The following is a 24,053-nucleotide window of genomic DNA, read 5'->3' on the forward strand; positions in this document are numbered from 1 at the left end:
TAATACAGTGAACACTCATACACCCCCTTCACCTAGACTCGCCGATTGTTAGCATTTTTCCATCTTTGTGCTCTTGCTTCACACACACCCACAATTTCGTGCGTGTGTGGAGGTACTTGAATCATGACATGTCATCCTTAAACGTTTCAGCATGCATCTTCCTGAGAACTAGGACATTCTCTGTATAGAAATCACAATGGTGGCATCAGTCAGGAGAGTGCGCACGGATCCAGTGAAATGATCTAATAGACCCTTCATTTGAAACATGTCCCAATTAGCTCCAAAGTGTTCTTTACAGCTCCCCACCCCCACCCTGACCAGAATCCAGTCAAGGATGAGTCTTTCCTATTTCTTTAGTCTTCAATCCAAAAAAGCCTCCCAGCCTGTGCCACTGGCCTTACTGGAAGTCCCCACTCCATTTCTGAATAGATTGACAGCCCAAGCTCCAGGACGTCTGAGTCTTGGCGCAGACAAAGCGATTTGACTCTAAGGCTATTGAATGACTTTTGAGGCTTGGCCCAGGACCACGGTTTGGGAATCCTATGAGACAGCCTTGCTGGAATCCACATCCCCATTAGGTAAGGGGCCTGCAATCCTAAAATCCCACTCTATACATCAGCACCAAAAAACACTGTTTTCCGGGCCTTAAAAGGGAGCCGCTCTTCAGCTGTGGCTATTGTTTCCACAATTCTTTGTGAGGGTGGGGCATACCCGCCCCCCCACCCCAGGGAAATGACAAGAGGTTTAAGAATGCGACTCTGCCCTCTGCCCGGGCCTGGCTGGTCTGCCTGGCTGTTCTGCATCCCAGGCCTTCACACAACTCGGTTCTCCTGAACCTCGGGGTGCTTCCCAGTGACCCACAGCCGCAGCAGAAGCTGCTTCCCTGGGCTCTGGAGCCGTCTCAGTAATCAGCTTTGTTGAGTCGCTTTGCGGACAGCAGCTGCCCCAGGCCTCCCCGGGAAGGGAGGTGATTGGATTAGCAGGGACGTGGTTAATGGAAAATGGAAGGGGGAGGGGAGAGGTGAGTTAAGTGCTACCCTCCTGGGGGACTGTGACTTCCGCTCACAGCAGCTGGGGCTGCCCGCCCTCCTCTCCCACTGCTGCTGTTCAGCTGTTCAGTTAGCCAGAGGCCAGGAGGATGGCTGAGGCCGTCACTGCTGCCTCCCCAAACCCAGACCTGGACCTGAGTTATTTGTCCCCAGCGGTTCTCCTGGCCTGCTGTACAGGATCTGGCAGGATGACAGAAGAAAGCACTGAGACCTGCTGTTGAAAATGCCCAAGTCCATTTTCAGACAATTCCTCAGCAGCTTCTTCCAGGGGAATCTTGCAACTGTGGAGGTGCGGACGTAGGGGGACAGTGAATATCCATGTCCCCCAGCACCTGGCCAAGGGCCTGGCACATTCCTAGAGTTGAGGGGACTCGAGAGCTCAGAAAGGGCTGGAGACTTGAACCCAAAAGGGAAGAGGGAGACCTCCAAGTGAGGAAGTGGACATAAACCTAATCCTTGTGTTGGGTGGACCGTGTCAGGACGGGGTGTGTAGAAGGACCGACGTGCAAGTCTCAGCCCTCAGAGTCAGATGTTCTGGCTGCCAGCATCAGCTCTGAGCCTGTGCCTGCCATGTGAGCCTTGGTAAGGTGCCTTGTCCCTGGAAGTCCCCACTCACCCTCACAAGCAAACTAGAGCTGCTTTTTAAACAACCACTAAAGCCCATTACATAGATATCATATTGCCAAGAGCCTAGAGGTCTTCTAGAAAGCTCCTTCAGAAGTGCTGTCACCCAGAAGATCAAGATATGACTGAGCACCACTAAAGGACAATTTAAACTTCAGTCCAGATCCTGCCGCTGGGTGAAAAGGGGCCAGTGTGTCCACTGTAGGAGCAGGGCTGACTGAGAGCAAGGGGCAGCCTGAGAACAGCCCCTCTGCCTCTGCTGCTCCCAAGAGAATCCTAAATATGGGAGCAAACCTAACACATCGGCAAACATCCACCACCTCCCTGTCATCACCACAGGTGAGGTTAGCAAGAACGGCAGGGCCTCGGTTTCATCTCATTAGGCCCCAGTCCCTGTCCTCCCTGGGATGGTGACTACAACAGGCCTCCTCAAGCTGGTCAGAATCTACTCTAATGACGCAATTAGTCACCCACTTGTCAAAAGCACCTGCTTATAAATGCATTGTAACAATCACTCAGCAAAGACAAACGCCTCTGGCTGGCCTCACTGGCCTTCTCCTCCCTGCAAGGGTTCTCTCCAGTGTAAACCACTGTGTCCAGCAAAATTCGGAATGGGCACTGCAGACACGCTGACGAGGCACTAAAGAGGCTCGCTCACGGTTCCACTGTCTGGGCCATCCTCACTTCCAAGAAAAGTAGAGAAGGAGGAGTTCGGATCAGGCTCAGGACCCTGGGGGTGGCGCAGAGGAGCCAAGGGTACCGACCCTGGGAATGTGCATGGCTTCACACCTGGGAAGCAGGCTTCCCATCTAGAGAGATGCATCAGAAAAAGTGTCCAGGGCTAGGCAGGGGTTGCATGCGAGCTCCCAAACACCTCTCTGGATATCCTGAAGCAAGACGGCAGGGTCAGGGCAGGGCTGCTGGACAGCAGGGATGGGCTTGGGGCAGAAGCAGGAGGGCGGGTCTGGGGCGCTCGGGTGCCCTGTAGGAGGGCCTTATCCAGCCAGGTGCACACTGATCCGCAGCCGCAGGGGAAATGTGCCAAGCACTGGGCAGTTTGAAAACGACAATAAAAAGGATTGCAGTTGTCCTACCGGATGGGCTTCAGACATAAATGACTCAGGAATCTGGATTTCAAATTGGCCTAAAAGAAGGCTGCTTTCCTTTTTTTTTTTTTTTCCTTTAAGTGTTATATTTTTCACTATCAAGACAACTGTCACTATTGCAGTCCTTGAAAGGAGACACACACACGTGGATTTGGGAACCCGACGGCCAGAGGGTGAGGGTGAGGGGTGGGTGTGACCTGTGCCTGGAGGAGAGACCACGAAGAGCTAGCCAGGCGACAAAACACAACTCCGACAGGCGAGGCGACACTGTGGGGGAGGGAGGTGAGCCTGCACACCGGGACCGTCTTTTCCAGCCGGTCGCCGGCTCTGCCCTCCCTGTATAGGGACCCGGTTCTGAGCTCCGCGGTGGGTGGCAGGGGGCGTCGAGCCGCGGCGGAAACCGGGTCCCGAGGTGGGGAGGGGCGCCCAGGAGGGCGGGTACGTACCTGTTTGGCCTCGGCGGCCTGCTCCTCTGCCTCCGCCGGCGTCACTGCGGGCTCGTCCAGCAGCGCGGGCTCCTCCGGCCCCTCGGGCGCGGCCGCGGACTCCGCGGCGCAGGGACCGGGTGGCGCGGGCGTCCCGCTGGCCTCGGCCGGGGGCGCGGGCTCCGGGGGCGCGCGGGCAGGCTCCGGGCTCGCGGTAGCCCCGCGCCGCACCAGCAGCCAGGCGAGCAGCAGCGCCAACGCGGTGGCCAGCACGGGCAGCGCGGCCAGCAGCTCGGCCGGCGCCTCCATCGCGCCGCGGCCGCCGGAGTGCCTGCCCGCGGGGACCCCGAGGGAGCCCGCCGCGCCGCGCTGTGCCTGCGCCCCGCCCCGGGGCGGAGTCCCCGCCGTGCCCCGCCCCCGGCCCGCCCTCGACATCCCCCGCCCCCGGGGTGACTCTAGATACTGGGGACCAGAGCCCCGACCCCTGGGGAAGCGCTCCTGAGGCCGGAGTAGCGCCAAGACCTCCTTGCCCGGGAGGGCCATACGGTTTGAGCTTAGTTTAAGCTCCTTTTGAAAACCAGTTTGAAATACCCAGTACTCAAGGGTCCCTGGATTATTGTCATCTTTTGGCACCACTTCAGCCCCATGCAGGTCATCTTACAGCAGTTCGGAATTGCTAGTTGCGGGATGCCGAGGGTGAAGTAAAGACAGGAGGGCCCATGTACGTTGTGACACTGGCCTGAAAGACCAAACCAAACACCAACTCTGCTTATTTTTAGCCACTTTGTAGACACATCACCAGCTGCTCTTACTCCCTAGGGTTGCCTTAATACATTTCACAAAGAGGACGCTTCCTGGGCCTGGTGGGTGAATGCCCCTCCGGGTCTGGACCCAGCAGCCTTCCATACAGCCCTCATGGAATGGACCCTGCCCCCAAAGACGGGCTTCTGGAATTCAGCACCAGGTGCTGTGAGTCAGCTGTTTCCTCTAGTGACTTTTCTTCTTTACATAATTTTGGAATGTAGGAGAGAGTGGATTGAGGGAAAGGTCTACTGTTTTTGTTTCTCCAGATCCTTCCAGGGCTGTGTTACTGAACAGTTATGTTGGAGATGAATGCATTGTAACAAAAAACTATCTACTGCTCCCAAACCCTGCTCTAGTTATTTTAAAAAAACAAAGAGCGGTCAAAGTTTGTATCAGGCCAAACATAGGTCTAATGTTGAAAAATCAAGGCTCTAGTTTTTGCTTAGGATGCATTTAATACTCTTTTGTTTTTTGAAGTACAGTGACTGAGCTGATCTCTGATGTAAGTCAAGATGCTGGAAGGGGTGCTTCCTCTTCAACGAAAGATGCAAGCTCCAGTTAGGACAGACAGGATTCCAGCAGCAGAGTGAGCTTAATCCTGCTGTATTACAAAATATTAGGAGCACGTGCAAAAGGAATTTTAGTGGCAGTTGATGAAAAATGCCCCACAACTATAAAATGTAGAGTGGGGCTTTCTCTCTTAGCTTTTGACCACTGTGGGACTTTCAGCCAAAGTCTGCTTACACTTGGATTTTTTTTCAATAAACACATACTGCAGTACTACGTAATCTGAGGTTGGCTGCAGAACTGGGAAGGGATACAGAGGGCTAACCGTAAGTTTATCTTGAATTTTCCACTGTGTGGAGGGACGATTGGTACCCTATAAACCAAGGGTCAAGTGTATATTTAAGCGGTCCTATTGTGAGACAGACAGTACATTCTATTGACCTTCAGATGAGTACAAATGAAAACAAGGACAAATGATGCAGAAAAACCTCCAAATCAAGTTGCTTTATTTAAAATGATAAACAAGTTTCATCCCAGTGAAAGTTTAAAAATATCCACCCGGTGGTGGCCCCCCCGGGCATTTGGTGGCGGACCCCACGGCAAAGACCTAAGCAGGACTAGGAGGTGCTCGGGACCCTCTACTCAACAACTAGAGGGGGCACGGGGCGTTCAGCAGACAGTCCCAGTTCTTCTGTCACGTCCAGTCCCCTCGGAGAGAGCAGGCGGGGCCCGTTCTCCGGCTCCCAGGAGAGAAGGGGGTGGGGGCCAGATGTTTCAAGTGTTTTTTTTTTTTTTTAAGAATTTAAAAAATTTATTTTTAACAAAATAATACATGTATATAGTTTGAAAAAGCCAAATAGTTGTATAAGCTCTCCAGTGAGGAACAGCAGTTCCCTGCTTCACCTTCTTTCTCCCATTGATTCCTGCTCCCCAGATGTTTCAAGGTTTTGAACTCACGAGGAGACAAGGCTGAGAGCCACCGCAGCCAGGGCTGCCTCAGTTTGCTGCATATGATGTAACATCAGTGCAACGTCTTGACAGAAGCTGGGGAGGGGAGTGTGAGGAGAAAACAGACTCCACGTGGAACCATCAGTGGTACCCAGCACACGCGGCAAACAGCTTGCTCGTGGAAATGCTATGTAGAATTCAAGGAGCCTGCAGCTGCGAGCTTATACGCCTACTTCGCAGCAGTGCTTTTCACATTTACTACAGAACCCCTGTCCCACCCCATACTCTTACCTAAAGTCCTAAAGTATATCAAGGCTAATAAATTTCTAAAGCACTTGCACCAGCAACTTTCTTGCTGATCCTTAGTTTAAATACTGTTAGCTGACTTACAAAGGAGCCACGTACCAAGTGAGTTTAAGACTACAGCTATAATCATAATTACAGCTTTTATGAGGTCTTTTATGAAGATCTCATACACCTGCATTTAACAAGGACTGAACTTGCTTTTCTGGTCATGGAAATGGACACGCATGCAATGTTCCTACCCTGACCAGTGGCCCTTGTGAACGACGCCACATTCACCATCCGTTAAATTCCATGAGGTCAGCGATCTGGGCTTATCACTGCTGCATCTCAAGCACCTAGTACAGTGCCTGGTACTCAAACAGTTGTCAAACGCTTGAATGACTAACAAGTAGGCAAGTGCAAGCATGAGCAAAATGTGAACAGTGTCTCTGTTTTGGGTGCCTTTCCCCTCAAAGTCACAGTACAGCAGCCCCAGGAGGCGCCTGTGTGTGGCACTGGCCGTCTCAGGCTGGTGGGAAAGCCTTTGGTACCTCCCTCGTTCTCCAAGACCCAGAGCCCTCCTGATGTCCCGGCCCTCCCCTTTGGTAGTTACTGGACCAAGAGCCCTTCCTCCAGGACCCAGCTTGTTGGCTGTAAGATCAGCTGTCCTCTTGGAGAATAATCTCTAAAGATAGTTGAATGTCATAGCCTTCTCCTTGTTCTTGACACCACTCAGAGTAGCTCATGCCAGGAAGGTAGGAGGGTTAACTTTAGGATGGATGGACCCCTGTTCCTACTTCCTGCCCAGCCACCGCTCCGTTCCTTCCTCAGTTTCCCTACCTCGGCCCTGCTTTGATTCCACGGTGGTGTGCTTGCCTGGCATGAAGCGACCGTAGAAGGGGGCTGCTGAACCTCTGGCCTGGCCACAAGTAAAGACTGTCCTGTGGTCACTCATGGGGTGGAGAGAGCCAAACGCAATCCATGCCGCCCAGGTACCCTCGGGAGGGGTGACTGCGGGCCTGTCAGACGGGCCGGGCCCCTCATTTCTGGGTATTGTTTAGCAAACAGGACTCATCTTTGGCACGTGGGGAAGTAGACCTGGGTGGCTAATCTCTCAACTCCACCCTCTACTTTGCCAGACCAGTCACTGCAAACGGGTCCCACCACGCCCCCTGGCGGCAAGCAGCCTTTGGGTCTGGTTTTGTTTTTAGCCTTTAAACTACGTTTATGGAGGAGCAGTTGATATGAACTTGACAGACAGGCGATAGCCTGGTAGCCCCAATACTAGGGAGAAGAAAAAAGCATTCTGAAGATGTCAAGAAAACTCTTTTTTTAAAGGACGAGGAGGAACACCATTCAGGTATTAATACAAAGAGATGATTCCTTAAGGGTTTGAATTTACTCAGGCCCACAAGGGGCCCTCCCTGGCACCAGAGGGCACCGCTGGTGGGCAAAGGGGAGCCGCCCGCGGAGGTGAGGCTGGGCAGCTAGAGGGACCCTAGGAAGGGAGCCCAAGTTCCCCTCCAACCCAGAAACGCATTCTGGCTGGCGTTTTGGAGTGCAGAAGACTGGATGAAGACAAAATAGGGAAGCAGCCTTCTAGGGCAAAGCCCTATTACCAACCCAGGGCCAGGAAGCGATCACCAGTCTGTCAAAAACAGAACACCTGGCAAAGAGGAGGCCAGGATTCTCCTGATTAAACCCACTTTTAGGGAGGATTTTGAGAGGTAACGTCAAACAATTCCAGGACATCTGCACACACTCCCTCCCTCCCCGTTCCAACCCAGTGTGTCTTTGACCACTCCCTCTTGTTTTTATTTAAATGTAGGGACAGATTAAGGCAAGCAGGTGAATCCAGAGGCCCAAAGATGGCGCCTGCTGGTCAATCCCTACATACTTTCCCCGGGGTATTTAGAAGCCAAAACAGATCCCAAAGACCAGACGCACCATCTCTGCACTTGCTCCCAGCACGTAACATGATCCCTGCCCTCACGCCTGCAGGTTGGAGAAATGGGGATGCTAATCATGAATTCTCTGACAGGGTGAGGGCTGCTCACTTACGGACCATATGGTGGGACAGACTGGGACGAACCTGTTAGAACTTGGCCCTGTTTATAATTTAAGCTCCATGAGAATACACCGAATACCTTTCCTGCTCTGTTCATAAACAGAACCACCCCAGCATGTCATCCCTCCTCCAAAGCAAACCACACAAAATTACCCCGGACCCTGACAGCCTCTGACTGCGGGGAGCAGGTAAGGAATCGTAAGACCGAGGCAGTGGTGGGCTGTGCTGGCCGCGCTGGCCGGGGTCCTCCGCCGATCATGGTTTTGGACGGATGATGCCACCCAGGAAGGCAGCGGGCTCACCGGACTTCTCACCGGAGATTGCTCCACACAGAATGCAGGGTCCACTTCCCACTCTCGGCGTCTCTGCTCGCACGCAGCTGGCTACGTGGACAGCGGGAGCCTCTCCCACACCGGTGAGGCAACAGGTGCAACAAGACACTCAAAGAACCACAACCCTCCAGCCTTGTGGGCGACCGGCTTGGTTTTAAAGGAGAAGCACAGAACCTTCTTACCCGACATCACGCTAGGGCTTCGGTGCTTCACTGAGCTTGCTGAGATTTTTAATTTCTTGACAATCTATTCTTAGTAAGCAGTGAAAACAGCATTCGACTGAAGACAGAAGCTCGGACCAGAGAGGATTATCCAAATTCAAAGAAGACAGAGAAGGAGCAGAAGACGGGAAAACTGAGTTGAGTGGCCACCAACAGTGCACACGGGAGCCGCCTCAGGGAGAGTTTCTTTATCTGCTCAGGGGTGAGCACGGCCGCCACAAGTGTCCCTAATCCTGCCAAGGAAAGTACAACTGCCTGTAATCAGCAAGTAGACAGCACAGCTGGGCACAAAGCCGGAAGGAAATGTGAGAAGCAGAAACCCCCGGACCCCAGGCTGAAGGGCTTCCTCAAAAATTACTTTCTTATAAATTACAACGTCACACCTCAAGGGCAGAGATAAGTCTACAGTAATAGAAACAACTTTAAAAGGCAAGAAGAGAAATCTAAGTATGGCTGCAAAAAGGACAACGTGGGTTGAGAAATGCACAATCTAGTCTGAAAGTCAATTGATTAAGACACCGGAATGTCCCCCATCAAGTCCCTGCCAGCCCACAGAGAATGAGGAAGAGACAACAGAAAAGGGGGTGGGCCCTAAACTTCCATCACGTTTAAGAATGTGCTCAGCTGCTTGGAGATACAGAGACCACCACAGGGAGGTCGCCTGCAGCAGGGGGGCCTTCAGGCAGCATCCTACAAGCTTCAGTATCTCACCATCTTCCAGAAACCTCCCCTCCCCTCCCAGTGCCACTGGCAGTGACACTTTAACTAGCAGCACATGGAGAAGAGGGCTCTGGGCTCTGGATGTGGCCACCAAACTTCAGCCTGAGCCTGTTAGGAGCCCAGGACCAGGGCAGGTGCCTGCAGAAAGATAAGCTTATTGATTTTTATCTCAAATTTTAACTTATTTAGATCCAATCTGGAGACGTGATTTGGATTTTGTAAAAAATCTGCAAGCACTCGAAGCAGCAATGACAAAAGCAGGAGGCCATGCCTCCGCCTCCTCAGAGGACACTGGGTAATTTCTCGTATTTCCCCCCTTTCCTGTGGTAACTACTGCTTCCCAGCGAGGGCACCGGCCAGTGGAGTCACTATTTTCTCCCAAGACCACAACTAGAAGAGTGACAAGGGAGGTTCCGGTATTCTCTAGGAAAAAAATGTCAAAGATATAAAATGAGTTTAATTTTTATTAAATAATGTAAAGGGTTTCGTTGGCACCATCCACGTAGATTCTTGCCTTTATGCGTAAAACAAGCCACGTTAATTTGCTTTGGTAGCGGAGAAAAGGAGCTACTGTAGCAAATGCTGAGCGAACCGACTCACAGCCCGAGAGTGTCATCACTCTCTGGCTTTCGCCGGCCCTCCTGGGCCTGCAGGTCCGAAAGGCTGCCCCCGGGGGCCCTGCCGCAGGCCGCAGGCTTGTCCTCCTACACAGACACCAGCCGAGCCCGGTCACCTGGAGGAGCTGCGCTCTTTGCTGACACAGTCGTCCTGGGAGGTGGTGTCCCCGTTGCCCACCATGCTGCACGTGCGCCTCTTCTTCCTGCGGTGCGTCGTCCCGTCGCCCTCGGATCCAGACTCGCACTGGACGCAGGAGAGAAACAGGGGTTCAGTCAGATGCAACCCAGGTCTTCCTTAGACAAACCTCTGACCTCAGGAGACGGCACAGGCATCGTCCACTTTCTCCCAGAAGCAAAAAGGCCCTTTCTGACATAGTCTGAACGTCCATCTCCCTGGGGGCCCAGTGTCCCTCCAGAGGTGGCTAATGGGAGGGCTGTTTGTTTGGAATCAAGATGCTTACTCTAAGAATGTGTTACCGTCTGGGCTCTGCGGTCGCTTTATGGAATTTCACTGTAACTGAACGTACAGCACTCAACATGCATAGAACACGCCCTCGCCTCCCTTGAGAAGGCTGACTCAGCAGATTATGTGAAGTTGCGAGACGGACGTCCCCTCTGCTAAAAGCACGGGACCCCCTCACCCGGTGTGATGTTAGCTTTTAACCAGGTGACTGAATTTGCTGAGTTTCCAGACTTACACTTGACCATCCACGGGAGATTCCTAACGTGGGCTGTGAGGTCAGAATGCTTGGAGTCTGAACCCCGACACCACTGATCGCCAAATGGGTGATCCCGGGCCATTTACTTCGGGACATCCCCAGACACCCTCTCACCCCTTGGGATTACTAGAACAATTCACAAACACGTGTAAAGCTATCAAACGGGCAAAATTCACCCCCCAGCAGGAACGGTGGCAGCTGGAGTTCTTGGGAGAAAATGAAACGTGTTCACATCGCTCTCCCTCCTGGATGTGAGGGGGGAGAGTTGCATCTGGTTTTTATGGGTGACTCGCCCTGGACGCCCGGTGAGCGAGCAAGGCCTCACCTCCGAGTCCGAGTCTGACGAGCTGGAACTGGAGGAGCTGGAGGAGTCGCTGGAGCTGTCAGAGGCGATCCCCGTGGATTCCTGCAGGTCGACGGAGTCAGCCAGGACTGCCAACTCAGGATGCTCCTGCTTCAAGATCCTGAGAGACAAGAAACACTGTGCTCAGTGCCTGGACAGATGACGACACCCCCGCACAGTACCCCCGACTCGGAGCTGAGACCCGTCTCTCCAGGACACACAGATCCACAAGCTGGGAACAAGAAACCCAGCATGCCGCTCAGGCTGCCCTGGAAGGAAAACTAGCCCCGCGCCCCGCACTGCCCCTGTGCACACGAGCCGGACGTGCTGCCGGCACGCGAGGCAGTTTCCTTGAGTTTGCCTTGGTCTCCCCCTCGGGAGAACCGTCTCTCCCCCTTGCTGTTTCCCTGATCCTGTGCTAGCTGATCTTTTTAACCTCTCCTTTGCACAGCACAGTACCAAATGACGGGAGCTGGGCTTGGTTAAACTCTGTCTGTAGGAGCAGAAACAGTCAGGTCAGGAAGAGATCAGAAGTGTCAAGTAACAGAGAGGGTCCCCCCTCGCTGGAGGAGAAAACTCAACGGAGCTTTCTGGGGCTGCAGCCCTCCCCTTAGGGACCTACTCTGGCATCCACTGCAACCAGGGACTAAGACCTGCGGGACGGGAAGGCCTTCAGAGTGACCAGATTGCAGTGGCCTGCAGGACAGAGTAAGTGGGCCTCAGGTGCCCAAGAGTGCGGGGAGAACAAAGCCACCACCCTTGCTGGCCCTCTCAGCAGGGAGGCTGAGCACTGAACAAGCCAGGATCCCTCTCTTACCCCGAGAGCTGGTCCCTCCGGGCCAGGGTTGGGACACAGTGGCACGGGGTGGCTGGGGGTGGCTTGCACTGCCGCGGCCCGTGCTGTATCTGTTCTGTGGATAAACAGAGGGGCTAAGTCTCCAGGGCGGTCACCTCACTCACAAGACCCGAAGGCAGTGAGCTCGGATGGAAGGAATGCTTTGGGGCGAGAAAAAGGAAGTCACCAAGTAAAACCCAAACAAAATGCTTCCTGTGCGAGTCCTAACTTTGGGGAGAAAAAACAAAAACAAAAAACAACCCCAAAAAAACAGAAAATGAGAAACAATCCCGATTAGAACCGTGCTCTGACTGACTGGCTCTGCTCAAACATGCAGTCCTAGCCTGTCACCTCGAGGCTGGCAAGCACCCCGAGAACCAGCCCTGACCACGGGCCCACTCTGCTCAGCCCGTGAGCTTCTGCAGGCCCGGCGTCTCCCAGGCCTGTCTGAAATCAGCGCACCTTACAGCAGCAGTGGACTCTTTCCATTTTATCTCTGGGGTAGACGTTAGAACAAAGCGAAAATAAGAAAAAAAAAAAAAAAGTCTCTCACCTATACCATTTCCTCGACAACTTTGGTCTCCCTCTTACCGTCTTGTGCCACACAACAGGGAAGTTGGTGCTGCTGGCAAAATTCTGGGTGATGGCAATGGTGGTGTCGAGATTGAGGACAACGTGCCACCAACCTCCTGAAATCCAACAAGTAAACATTGAAGCAGGATTTGGTTCTATATACAACAGCTCTATGACATAGCTTCACATAACATAACACAGACCTTCAGAAACGGGGGATTCCTCTGCACGAGAAAGAGCCTTAGACACAGGACCCAGAGTGGTAAAGCCTGCTCCTGGTGCCGGAATCATAAGCGACCTGTTTGTATGAAGTTTTACTGGACCGAGACTGTGCCTGTTCCTTTATGGATTGTCTGTGACTGCTCTCCTGCTACAGGGGCAGAGCTGAGCAGTTACGACAGAGACCAGCCAAGCGGAGGTACCTACAATATTTTACTCTCTGGCCCTTTACAGAACAAATATGTCAAGCCCTGGGAAGCCACAGCTGTGACCAAAACTGTAAAGGCAGCAAGTTCTTCAGTTTCTAAGAGGAGGCCTATCTTAAATACCCTCACTCCCAACACTTAATCTACCAAAACAAAGTGTGGTTTTCAAGTATAGGATTTCCTGCCTCTTGGCTCTAAGTCACTATTTCCTGACTCAATCCACCCAGTGCTACACTGTATCATTTACAGGAACAAGCACAAGTCACTGCACATACAGAGACACTAAGTAACTCCTGGAGAGAAAAATGAATAGGATCTCTAGATACAGGATGTTTATCATTTTTAATTTTTTTTTTTTTTGGAAAGGGGGGAAGGAACGTAATTAAGTTTGTTTATTTTTTTTTAATGGAGGTACTGGGGACTGAACTTGGGACCTCTTGTATGCTAAGCACACACTCTACCACTGAGCTATACCCTCCCTCATATAGGAAGTTTATCAACATTCATTATACATTCAGGTTACAAGAAATATTGACAGCAGCCCCCACATGGCAACATATCACCATATCACTGTCAGGGGCAGGCACCAGTCAGCTCATTCAGAGTCAGCATGCAGAGGGGATTCCTTTGACACACTCTCTAAATTGCTGTGCAAAGAATATTTTTTCTCAGTTCATCTATACCTGGAACAAAGACAGTCTCTCCTGGTTTTTGTAGGATTTCCAGGGGTTTGAATTCGGGTGGCCAGGTTGGAAGCTGCGTCCGGGGATGAATGATACTAAACCAGGTAATAGCTTCATCTTGCTGGTTCCCTCCTTCTTCACGGGTCACCTTGATGAGCTCCCTGGGCGTGCTGGTAGGGAACAGGCACCAGCGTTTGTGGCCCTGAACTAAGGCATTCCAGGCGCTGGTTCCCAGAGGGTCGATGTGAATTCCAGTTCCAGAGCGTGGTGGCCCCATCACAAACCACCTAAAGGATGGAAACATCCCAGATGTGAAGCGTAATTTAACCATACAGACCCACACACTACAAAATAAACTTTCAGTTTTATACATTACACAAATTCCAATACACAGAAATGCTGAGGGAATTGTGCAGACTGATCCCTAACAGAAAACAGGAAAATCACTGATGTGGCTTACAACTAGCCTTTAATTATTAAAATTTCCCGGGACTGGGGGGCAGGGGATTATAGCTCAGTGGTAGAGCATGTGCTTAGTGTGCATGAGGGCTTAGGTTCAATCCTAAGACCTCCATTAAAAAGATAAAATAAGTTCAAAAATTAAAAAAAAATTAAAACTTCTCTTTATAGGTTACTGGTTCAACTCTGGTTGCACATCTGAATCACCTGGGGAGCCTTCAGAAATCCTGATGCCCACGTGGCACCCCAGACCAATAATTACCTCAGCCCCTGGCAGAGGGCCTGGGCAGGCATCAGGATCCCTCTAAGTAAGTTCCATGTGCAATCAAGGGAGAACCACTCACTGTTTCAGAAAAAGATTAGCTGACCGAGCTCTGCTGTTGGAGACAAGATTATAACCACATCACTGCCCACTGTTTTACCTGTAAGGGGGCCTGCGCTTCTCGCCCGCATACTGGAAAAGGTCATCAGTGAAAAACTTGGGCACCTTGTAGTCTTCCAAAAGTTTCCTTCTTTTGGGGTGTTCACCGTAGCTGCTGTCAAAGATGTAAAGGGGGCTGTCATCCCGCGTGCTCTCCATGTACTCGATGTAGTATTTCATCTTCATTTTCACCGAGTAGCCGTCATTATCCTCGCCACACTTGAATTTCTGGTTCCGGTATTTCCTTTTGAGGCGCTCCAGAGTCCATTTCTCCTGCGCAGACCAGCCTTCTTGGGCATTGAGCAGAACCACGGGCTTATAAGGTCTTTCGTATCTCTCCACAAATTCCTCCACCGACAACTGTAAGGCGTCTGCCCTTTCCACGTTATCCTGAGAGAATCAGAAAAGAACCATCGAGTTTAAAAAAAAAAAAAAAAGTCCAGCGGCAGATAAGGGTGTCCCCCAAGGCCAATTAGCAAAAGCATAGCTAAGTAGGCAGATTCCGCTCTGGCTCCTCTTAGGGAGGGAAAAGGACCTGCGTGCGTTCGGGCACGTCGCACCCAGCGCCACCCCACCAGGGAAAGGGGGCTTCGCATCTCCCACTCGTGCCCTTGGACAGCCAGGTTCCCTAGGGCCCCGCCGCCCGAAGGGGTCAAGGGCTGCCAGGCCTCGTGGAGGGCGTCCATGGCGTGGGACTCCGGCTGCCCTGGCAGGCACGGCTGGGGTGCGGAGGAAGGAGGCCCGGCCTGGAACCGGGCCCCGATGACCCCGACTTCCGCGGGGTGCGGGCGAGCCCATCGAAACTCCGAGGCGCACTGCTCTACGCGGGCGGACCCCGGCCCTAGGAGAAGTGCGCAGCCCCCGGGGATGCCCGCGACCCCGGCCCGCTCACCGCCACGGCCGCCGGGTTCAGCGAGAAGCTCTCGTAGTAGTTGTGCCGGGTCCAATCCAGCGAGTCCTTCAGCTCTGGCCGCGCACTCCGCTTAGCCTCGCGGATCCGCTTCTTGCTCTTATGGTTCATCCTGTGGGGGTCACCAGCTGGTTCCGCGACGACCTCGGCGCAGCGCGCTTCCTGCCACCAGTGCGCCCCCTCCCCGGCCCGGGCGGTGGCGGCACCAAAACGCCCTTCGCTCGGACCCGGCACCTCTAAAGCCGCCTTCCAGAAAATTCACTCCCCAGCCACCTCCGGAGCCTCCGGTTGGGCCTGCGGCTGCCGTCTTCCCCGCCCCCTGGCCTCTCGCGATAAGCCATTGGCCTCCGCGCCTCCGGGGTCCGCCCTCACACACTCCGGGTCTCCGCCATGTTGGGAAGGTCTTGGCGGCTGAGGAGCCTCCCCGCCGCGGCCCCGCCTCTCCCGCGCCCGCTTCCGGTGCGCGTCACTTCCGGCAGCGCTTCACCTCTCCACAACCTGCTTCCTGTGGGCCCGTGTTGCGGGCCAACTGTTCTCTGTGTTTCGTTTGCTTGGCTTCGAGTCTTTTCTTCTCGTCGTGTGGCCACTTCGCCGCCCGAGGGGTGCTTCCCGCCTTTTGCCGTCGGGTAGTTGCGATCCGACGTGGCGCTGGGGAGGCCGGCGCGGGGGACCCAACGCGCGCAGCCTGGCAGCCCGGCGCTCTCCCCTGTTCTCGCCCCGCCCGGAGGCCACCGACTCTCCTTCGTGCGAGCGTGGCCTCCGAGGGCATGTGGTCCGAGCCCAGCGCTTCCGGTTCTCGGAGCAGCCGGGCCTGGGAGCCGAGGGGGCCATATTGGAGATCCGCGTCCCGCAGGTGCGTGAAGCGGCACCCGCCGGGAAGCGCCTCCCGTCCTTTGCGGTGGCGCCTCAGGGCAGGAGCGTTCTCAGCCGACCTGGGGCTATAGGGAGGGGGCGCCGCGGCTTTCTGCCTTGGAGTAGGCCGAAAAGATTTGGTGTGAAGCCCTTTGGAAGAGTAAATATCTTTAGAAAGAAATGTGAAGGCCCTGCGAGGAAGGGGGCCTCTTCATACTATTTCCCACCAGAAAAGTGGCATTCTTGACACCTAGTATTTTCTTTGATCTGGCCCAAGGGCTTAATAATTCAGCTTTATCTGGGACCAGGGGTTCCAACCCTCACTACCCAAATAGTTTCTTGAGTTCGCATTCCTTCCTTTCAGTTCATGGCTGCCCCTGAATTCTCAACAGCAATTACACCTTATACGTCCGGTTTTTCAGAGCACTTTCACGTTGCAGTGTTTTGATTTTCACAGGAGCCTGTGAGGTGGGCATTGGCACTGACAGTTTAAATATGAGAAACAGCTTAAAAGGAGTTGAAGGCTCAAATGGAACCCATTTCTGGCAGTTTCTAAACGCCTTCACGTTGAAATACCCCTTTGGAGTTCTTCCTAAATTTAAGGGGTGGGTGAAGATACACCCTGTGATAACAGAGGCGCCCCCCCCCTTTTTTATACCCAAATCTGCATAACTCACTCCTCTAGTCAGAAATATTTCGTTGTACTCCTGGGTAAAATCCACCAGGGTAGGCATTTTTGTCTCTTGATCACGTCTAGCATATTTTAGGCACTAATATTTTTGTTGAGTGCAGTGAATAATTCAGCTCAGACTTTCAGTTCCTTCACCATTGATGTTTGCTCTAGAAAACAAAAGACTTGCAGTTTTGCAGTTTAATAATTGCTAACTTTGTATACTTACTTTGTGCTCGGCACTGTAGTAAGTATTTGGCATTGAGTCTTCCTAATCACTCTGTGAGACAGTATTTTGCAGTTGAGGAAACTGAAGCACAGACAAGTTAAATAATGAGTGAGGTCTAGTACACAGCTAGTACATTACACATCTCAAGTTTGAACTCATTCAAGTAGGCTCATTCCAGAGTTGTGAGCTATGTTATCTTGTCTCCCTAAATACAATGCTCTCACAATTCAATGCCCTCCCAGAGGCTTTGTGAATTGCCTGCCTTCCTAACTCCAGGATTCAAGCTCTACTCAAACCTCTTCTAGGGTGTCATTCTAGGACCACACTGTTCTTCCTTATCATACATTGCCTGTGCTTATAACTCTCTAACATCTTTTTTTTTGTATATATTTTTTTAAGTATAGTTAGTTTACAATGTTGTGTCAATTTCCAGTGTACAGCATTATGCTTCAGTCATACATGAACATACATATATTTGTTTTCATATTCTTTTTCACTGTAAGTTACTACAAGATATCGAATATAGTTCCCTGTGCTATACAGTATGAACTTGTTTATCTATTTTATATATATTAGCATCTGCAAATCTCAAACTCCCAATTTATCCTTTCCCAACCCGTTCCCTTCCTGGTAACCATAAGTTTGTTTTCTATGTCTGTGAGTCCAATATCTTCTTATTGCACTTAAATAAAAGCTAAACTTCCAGTGGCCTATGTAACCTCACAAATCTGGTCTCTGCCTTCCCTCTGAACTATGCTTGTATTATACAACCGTGCCTCCAGCCCTCAGACCCACGCTGCCAGGGCTCTCTGTGTCCAGGCAGAAGCCTTTCAGTTCCTGCGTCAGGGCCTTTGCCTGAATCACCCTCTCCCTGTCTAGAGCAGCCACCTTGTGGTCACTACCCACCCCCATCACTCTCACATCACCCAGTTGTATTGTGCTTGTAGCATCATCACCAACCAGAAATATATATTTGCTTCCTCATTGCCTGTCTCTCTCTAGTAGGAGCTGTATATATATTTTATATTCCATGAGATACTTCCTCAGCCTAGAATAGTCACTAAGCCACTCAGGCCCTGGATAAATGCTTGTTGAATAAATGAGTGTATCAAGAATGCTTATCACATGGTATTAGTTTTATATCCCCCCACTGGATGTGAACTGGAGAGCAGGGAACTGTTTTTGCAATGGATGCCAGTGCCAGGCACTCAGTAATTGCTGTATAAATATACCGACTTCTGATGTTTCAATTATTTATGGCCTACAAAAATTTTTTTTCAGGTCCTGCATCTTCAATATGGAATGTATGTTTGGCCCTGTGCTGTGGTCCTGGCCCAGTACCTATGGTTTCACAGAGGATCTCTGCCAGGCAAGGCTGTCTTAGAGGTACAAGTCCCTTGATATTTGGGAAAATCCTAGGTTATGTTCCAATTTAAGTCTACATGCTTGTTTTTAGCTTTTGTTAGATATTTGGATGATTTGGCCATCTTGTAAGGGAAGTGAGCTACGAATGCTTTTTACATCTTTAAATGTAAATTTTTTTTTTAAAGTATGCACCAGAGACCATACGTGGTCCACAAACACTAAAATATTTACTGTCTAGCCTTTTACAGTTTGCTGACCCCATTCTAAGTGAAGCCCATAACTAATTTTAGTAATGAAATCTTGGCATAGGGTGTCCCATCAGGGTCATCCAGGCTCTACCATACCACTTGCAGTCTTTCTCACAAAATGGTCCTTTTCATTTCTGGAAATCTTGAGATTAGCTATAAAATGTGTCTTATGTCTTTCTTACCACTCCACCTGGCTTGAGACTGCTGAAGGTTTAGAGAAATAAACTTTTGTCATTTGTAGAAATGGTACTATGCTTAACCCCCAGGCTAAAGACAAATCAGAAACTTAACTTTTGTAAAACCATGTAAATGAAATGGATAGGGAAGGCATTTGGCACATACTCCTGGCCCACAGTAGTGATAATTGTTAGCCACTGGCAAAAGTCAGGAGTCACTGCCCATCCTCAAACAGAAGCATTAATCACTATGAACAGTAAAATTTACGAAGGCATTCCTTAGTATTATTCCTTAGTATGTTCACAAGTGCCTTGCCACTCTCAAGACCCAGCTGGAAAACCCTCTTAGAGAGCTATGTTGCAGACCCATCAGGTTTTAGCCATGTGAATGCTATTTAAAATTGGTAGTACAACTGAATGGTACATCCAAGTCACTCAATTGAGCTCCTAGAGCCCTGGTGTCATATATAACTAGGAACTCCTGTATATATAGATCATAAGAACCGAGAATGACTGAAGGAAGTAAGCGACCCGAAACTACTCCTGGACTTACTAAGCAATGGAACTGCTCAAGATACACATCCTGTTTGGAAGCAATGTATCATTGATCTCTTAACAGCTCAGGGGTTGGGGCACCCACCCTCTGCAGTCAAAAATCCATGTGAAACTTTAGTAGGCCCTATCTTGAGTTCACATCCGGGACTCAACCAACCACACTTCATGTCAACTGTAATTATAGACCCTCACATTTCAACCGCTTGTTTAAGGGGTAACAGTTGCAGAATTGAGGGCCCTTTAATACTAAAAGGGACTGTAGCTGACCTTTGACCCACTTAAGTTTTTAATGAGTTAAGTAACTTGTTAAGACAAAGTAAGCTCCGCATAGTAAAGCACGTTTTATAGGCGTGGCAAGCTCACTATCCTTATACATAGACCTTGTACTGAAAGATCAATGCAAGGATGAAATGGGAAACAATTTGCCAAGCAAGGTCAATTCTTTGCAGTTCTAAGCAAAACCTTTAAACTTGTTAGATTGGAGCTGGAGTGAGCCTTCCAGGAATTATGGCTGCAAAATGTGGTGCTGAAGTAACACTGTCAGACAGTTCAGAGCTGCCTCACTGTCTAGAAATCTGCCGGCAGAGCTGCCAAATGAACGACCTGCCACAGGTGCATGTTATAGGAGTCACGTGGGGTCACGTATCTCAGGATCTTCTGGCTCTACCACCACAAGATATTATTCTTGCATCAGATGTATTCTTTGAACCAGAAGGTAAACTTTTACTCTTCTTGGTAGTAAATTTAGCCAGGGATGCAATGGAATTACAAGTCTATTAAGAAGTCTTTTCTTCCCAGACTTTGAAGACGTTATAACTACAGTTTACCTTTTGATGCAAAAGAACCCCAAGGTCCAATTGTGGTCTACTTACCAGGTAAGAAGGTAAGACTGAATAATCCTGGTTTACTCAACTTTTTTTAAAGTTAACTTCAGCCTTACTCCTCATTCAGCATCTAGTTTAAGGATAAAATGAGAATGTAACTAAAGCAAAACCGGAAAAGCTTAGTTTTAAAAAACAATTTATTTTTTAGTGCTGACTGGTCACTTGAAGCTTTGCTCTACAAGTGGGACATGAAATGTGTTCACATTCCTCTGGAGTCTTTTGGTGCAGACAAGGAAGATATAGCAGAATCTGCCCTCCCAGGAAGACATACTGTTGAAATGCTGGTCATCTCCTTTGCAAAGGACAGTCTCTGAATTATACCTACAGGCTGTTTTCGGACAATGTCAATACTGATTAGCAACTTGGCAAGCCATCTATGACTCAGACCACTTCAGCTTCTTGTATACAAACAGTGAATTTGAAGATGGATTAGACCTGTTAGCTTTGGATTGTGATGGATCACATAACCATTAAAACAAAAATTAAAACACTTATAAGAAAAAACTCTTGGATCTTTTCCTAAGTCAGTAAAATAGGGCATCTAGGTTGAGAGCAGGAGGTACCCACAACCTCAAAGTGCTACCTCTTAAGAGCATTCATTTTAGGGACAGCTGGTGCTGAACTGGCATTTCCACCTTTTAACTCAGGGGGAAAGTAATCAGCTACTGAACATTTCACTTTCATACTATACAGCCGGTAACATTCACAAGGTAATTGCACAGGTCTTTCAAATAAATGGGGGGAAAAAAAGACCAAGACATATTCTGAAAAAAGCTAACACCAAGAAAACGTTTTAATTAAACTACAGAAACAATGGTTATAGTACAGAATATTCATGAGGAAAAAAAATACACCATGTTATAAGTACTTACAAAGTTACAAAACCATTTGTTTGCTTCCTTAACATTTTCCATATTTTAAGTTCATACATGAAGATGTTCAAATTTACCATTTGGGGGAGGGGGAAGAGGGAGAAAAAAAAGGTGTATTTATCATCTCTAGATGTGCTCACTGTATGCTCCGTTATATATATGCAAGGCCCGGGTGACTGGAAGTGCAGTTGTCAGGCATTTTAATAAACTGGACAGCCATTTGTTTCTGCACGACAAGGCATCTTTACACAGGAGCAATCAGGAGAAAACAGGAAACAGCCAAGCACTCTGCACTGCAACACGCCACCTTAACAGCTAACCAGCATTACTCAACTGCTACACAACTGCGCCTAGTGCACAAAAATACATAAGAGAAGAGATTAGAATTGTGTTTGGTAAACAATCCTTTCAAAAAAAAATCAAGTCTTTTCACCTGAAAAGTCTTTATACAAATTTGGGTTCAGTTTACCATTTAGACCTGAAGGTAAATAACATATACAAATTTACACCAACTTTTGTAGGTTTTTAATTTTAAGGTATGAAGGCAATGTTGAGTCAATCTCTTGACAGCTTTAGGCTGTGTGTAATGGCTGCACACGTTTCCTTAAAAGTAAGGAGGCCACAAATTAGGTTACCAATCTGTTTAATTTCAAACAAAAAAAGTCAGCACTATATGAACAAAAAGGAAATTTTACCTCAAATATCCAAGCCAATAATGAAATCTGAAGTCGTTCACCTCACTAAATTACAAGAAATTTGAATAACAGCAACAAAATGGCACATAAAATTAGCTTGCCACCTGAGGCAAAGCTTAAAACAAGTAAAAAGTTAGACAAAATGTTACAAAATAACCTTTTCAATAGCCAGTTGCTTGTTCCAAGGACTCTTCGATGGACTGAGTACTTGGTCCTTTGCCCCCAAGTCTTCCTTTATGTTGCTTGTCGACACATCTAGGTTTGAAAAGAAATAAGTTCAGTTTACCTTCCATTATTATGAAGTCACTTAAAGTGCACATGGTTTCAAATTTCAGTACTTACTAAGGCTCTGGTGAAACCAGGAGGTTACAGAAAGGTTCCAACCAGCCATTATCACAGTTTTTAAAAGGCCCAGTTAGGAAAATTTCAAAGGCTACTACCACCAGCATTTAAAGTTTTGTGTTTATGTATTCTTGGTCAAATAACCAAGGTGAAAAATGGTAGGGGGGGGGCAAAAAAAGAAAAGAAAGAAAAAAAAAGGGCTGTATCCAAACAAAAACAACTTGAAATCAGACAATTTTAAGATAAGTCTTTAGTTTTCAAATGAAACATTTGGCAATTTTAGACTAATGCTTTAACATCTGAGCTACTTAGGGCCCTTTCCTTTTAAAAAATAGGACCAAACAATGAGTTAAAGACACACTATCCTTTCTCCCACCCAGTGCAATACCTGTAAACTTTTGGTTCCAAAAGTTCATTGCTTCTTTTTGCAATTCGTTTGCCACATCCATTAGAATATGAAGTCCCGGTCAGTACAACAATAGTTGAACTGATTGTTTTCTCTAAGAGGATAGTGCATCTTTAACATTTAAAGACAAACCTGCTCCAATACACGCCCACAGAAACTGGTCCCTGGAGGATCAGCCAAATCAGTTAAAATCTGCAATACTGGCCAATATTCTTTTATCAAACAGGAGACCGCAGCTTTAAAGGGGAAAATGCAGACGTTGGATAAAAACAGCAAGAAATAGTCATTTTCATTAATAGGTCTCAAACAGTTTATGAAACAGCCATTATTATCTAAGCTTTATACACATCCTTTCTGCAGACCCCTCTCTTCAGTATTACTCCCAAAACTGAGTTAGCTCAGAGCAGCACTCCTAACATCAGGAGTCACTTTTTCATTAATACGGATCAAAAAACCTACTCCAAACCCCATCTCTGATTTCGGGCCATGAGTCTCGGATCCCCCTAGACATTACCATTTGCTTAAGAGGACACCGCTCCTTCCTCTTCAGGAGACTTGGGAGGACTCTTGGATCGCGACCTGGACTTGGATTCCCTCTTGGACACGGGTGGAGGACTCCTGGACCTAGACCTGGACCTGGACCGCGAGCGAGATCTGGAGACCGACGAGGACTTGGACTTGGACCGTCGCGCGGATCTGGACTTGGAGGTCGATCGCGATCTTGAGCGAGTGCGAGAGCGGGACTTGGAGCGGCTGTAGCGAGATCGACTCCGGGACCTGGATCGGCTCCGACTCCGGGACCGGCTGCGGCGACGCCGCCTGGGGCTGCGAGCAGGGACGAGCGGCGCGTCAGGGTGCGGGCGGCCCCGCCCGCGTGCTCCCGCCCGCCCAGCCGCCATTATCTCGCCGCCAGACGCCATTTCCCTGGTCGCGAGCCGGGTCCCCCGCCCTCCCGCGCCCCGCCGGCCGCTGAGTGGGGAGCGCGGGGGCGGAAGGGGGACCCGCGGCGCGTCCCGACTCGGCCGTGGCCGCCACCACGTGTCCCCGCGCACCTTTGTGAGCCAGCCCCAGCCGCGACGCCCGCCCGCTCACCTGCGGCTCCGACGTCCGTAGCCACCGCCCCCGTACCGGCGGGGCGGGGGTCCCCGGCGGCTGTGGTGCGAGTCCGGGGGGCGGCCGTAGCGCGCCATCTGCACTCGCAGCTCGCGGCCGTCCAGCACGGCCCCGTCCATGGCGTCCATGGCGTCCTCGGCGTCGCGCTTGTCGTGGAAGCGGACGAAAGCGAAGCCACGGGACTCCTTGGTGTAGCGGTCCCGCGGGATGTACACGTCGCCGACGCGCCCGTACTTCTCGAACACGCGCCTCAGGGTGTCGGGCGAGGTGCGGTAGGTCAGGTTGTCCACCTTGAGGGAGGTCATGCCCTCCACATCGGGAGGCGGGCGACCGTAACTCATGGCTCTGGAGGGTCGGCCCGGGGCCCGCGACCGCGCGCCGACAAACTAACGCCCCGGCGGGCCCGCGCGCTCGGCTGCGGCGGCGGCGGTTTCCTCAGACTAGCTCGGCTCGACGCCGCGCCTCTGCTCTGGCGGTTGGCTTCCGCGTGGAAACGTTGGGAAAGGCGGATGGGAGACACCGCCTCAACAGCTCCAGAGCCGACTCCACCTCAGAAACAACTGGCGGGCGGG

At 50.4% G+C, this 24,053-nt stretch overlaps 4 protein-coding genes and 1 long non-coding RNA gene across 17 annotated transcripts in view; 2 read left to right on the forward strand and 3 right to left on the reverse strand.

Moving 5' to 3' along the window:
• The window catches only part of MXRA7 (matrix remodeling associated 7), a 29,463-nt gene extending 25,701 nt beyond the window's left edge, over positions 1–3,762 (reverse strand). The window contains exon 1 of the mRNA XM_010950730.3: positions 3,226–3,762. Coding sequence (XP_010949032.2) covers positions 3,226–3,747 — 522 coding nt within the window. The 5' untranslated portion in view covers positions 3,748–3,762. The remainder of the gene's footprint in view (positions 1–3,225) is intronic.
• The window catches only part of LOC105065619 (uncharacterized), a 112,213-nt gene extending 106,749 nt beyond the window's left edge, over positions 1–5,464 (forward strand). For 2 of the 4 annotated variants that reach the window (XR_012499664.1, XR_012499662.1), the window contains exons 8-9: positions 4,024–4,594; positions 5,450–5,464. This is a non-coding gene — a long non-coding RNA (uncharacterized LOC105065619). The remainder of the gene's footprint in view (positions 1–4,023; positions 4,595–5,449) is intronic. The other 2 variants (XR_012499663.1, XR_006723266.2) reach the window with 2 other exon arrangements.
• Positions 5,005–15,531, reverse strand: JMJD6 (jumonji domain containing 6, arginine demethylase and lysine hydroxylase). 4 transcript variants are annotated; one of them, XM_045513545.2, is made up of 8 exons: positions 15,057–15,531; positions 14,166–14,554; positions 13,285–13,571; positions 12,195–12,292; positions 11,586–11,674; positions 10,751–10,889; positions 9,823–9,950; positions 5,005–8,602 (listed from the first exon to the last, which is right to left on the reverse strand). In XM_045513545.2, exons 1-8 carry the CDS (start codon positions 15,183–15,185, stop codon positions 8,566–8,568), a joined length of 1,296 nt encoding a protein of 431 aa, XP_045369501.1. In that variant the 5' UTR covers positions 15,186–15,531; the 3' UTR covers positions 5,005–8,565. The 4 variants fall into 4 exon arrangements, 3 of the variants coding, with proteins under 3 accessions (XP_045369501.1, XP_010949029.1, XP_045369503.1); XM_010950727.3 differs by lacking the exon at positions 11,586–11,674 and having other exon boundaries at positions 12,157–12,292; positions 15,057–15,489; XR_006723265.2 differs by lacking the exon at positions 5,005–8,602 and having other exon boundaries at positions 11,586–11,679; positions 12,157–12,292; positions 15,057–15,493.
• A 263-nt stretch (positions 15,532–15,794) lies between these two features.
• Positions 15,795–20,557, forward strand: METTL23 (methyltransferase 23, arginine). Of its 2 annotated transcripts, XM_010950724.3 has the most exons (5): positions 15,795–15,927; positions 18,107–18,211; positions 19,647–19,884; positions 19,968–20,052; positions 20,202–20,557. In XM_010950724.3, exons 2-5 carry the CDS (start codon positions 18,128–18,130, stop codon positions 20,365–20,367), a joined length of 573 nt encoding a protein of 190 aa, XP_010949026.2. In that variant the 5' UTR covers positions 15,795–15,927; positions 18,107–18,127; the 3' UTR covers positions 20,368–20,557. The 2 variants fall into 2 exon arrangements, with proteins under 2 accessions (XP_010949026.2, XP_010949027.2); XM_010950725.3 differs by lacking the exon at positions 15,795–15,927 and having other exon boundaries at positions 18,123–18,194.
• Positions 20,558–20,815: 258 nt separating this feature from the next.
• SRSF2 (serine and arginine rich splicing factor 2) lies at positions 20,816–24,042 on the reverse strand. 6 transcript variants are annotated; one of them, XR_012499659.1, is made up of 4 exons: positions 23,461–24,042; positions 22,883–23,193; positions 22,501–22,604; positions 20,816–21,875 (listed from the first exon to the last, which is right to left on the reverse strand). XR_012499659.1 is itself a non-coding variant. In XM_074343757.1 (3 exons), the coding sequence occupies exons 1-2, from the start codon at positions 23,820–23,822 to the stop codon at positions 22,890–22,892; spliced, it is 666 nt and encodes a 221-aa protein (XP_074199858.1). In that variant the 5' UTR covers positions 23,823–24,042; the 3' UTR covers positions 20,816–22,604; positions 22,883–22,889. The 6 variants fall into 6 exon arrangements, 2 of the variants coding, with proteins under 2 accessions (XP_074199858.1, XP_074199859.1); XR_012499661.1 differs by lacking the exon at positions 22,501–22,604 and having other exon boundaries at positions 20,816–21,275; positions 21,778–21,875; positions 23,461–24,041; XR_012499660.1 differs by having other exon boundaries at positions 20,816–21,275; positions 21,778–21,875; positions 22,501–23,193; positions 23,461–24,041.
• Positions 24,043–24,053: the final 11 nt, after the last annotated feature.

The sequence above is a fragment of the Camelus bactrianus genome, chromosome 16 (assembly GCF_048773025.1).
Source record: "Camelus bactrianus isolate YW-2024 breed Bactrian camel chromosome 16, ASM4877302v1, whole genome shotgun sequence".
In the NCBI taxonomy this organism is placed as follows: domain Eukaryota; kingdom Metazoa; phylum Chordata; class Mammalia; order Artiodactyla; family Camelidae; genus Camelus; species Camelus bactrianus.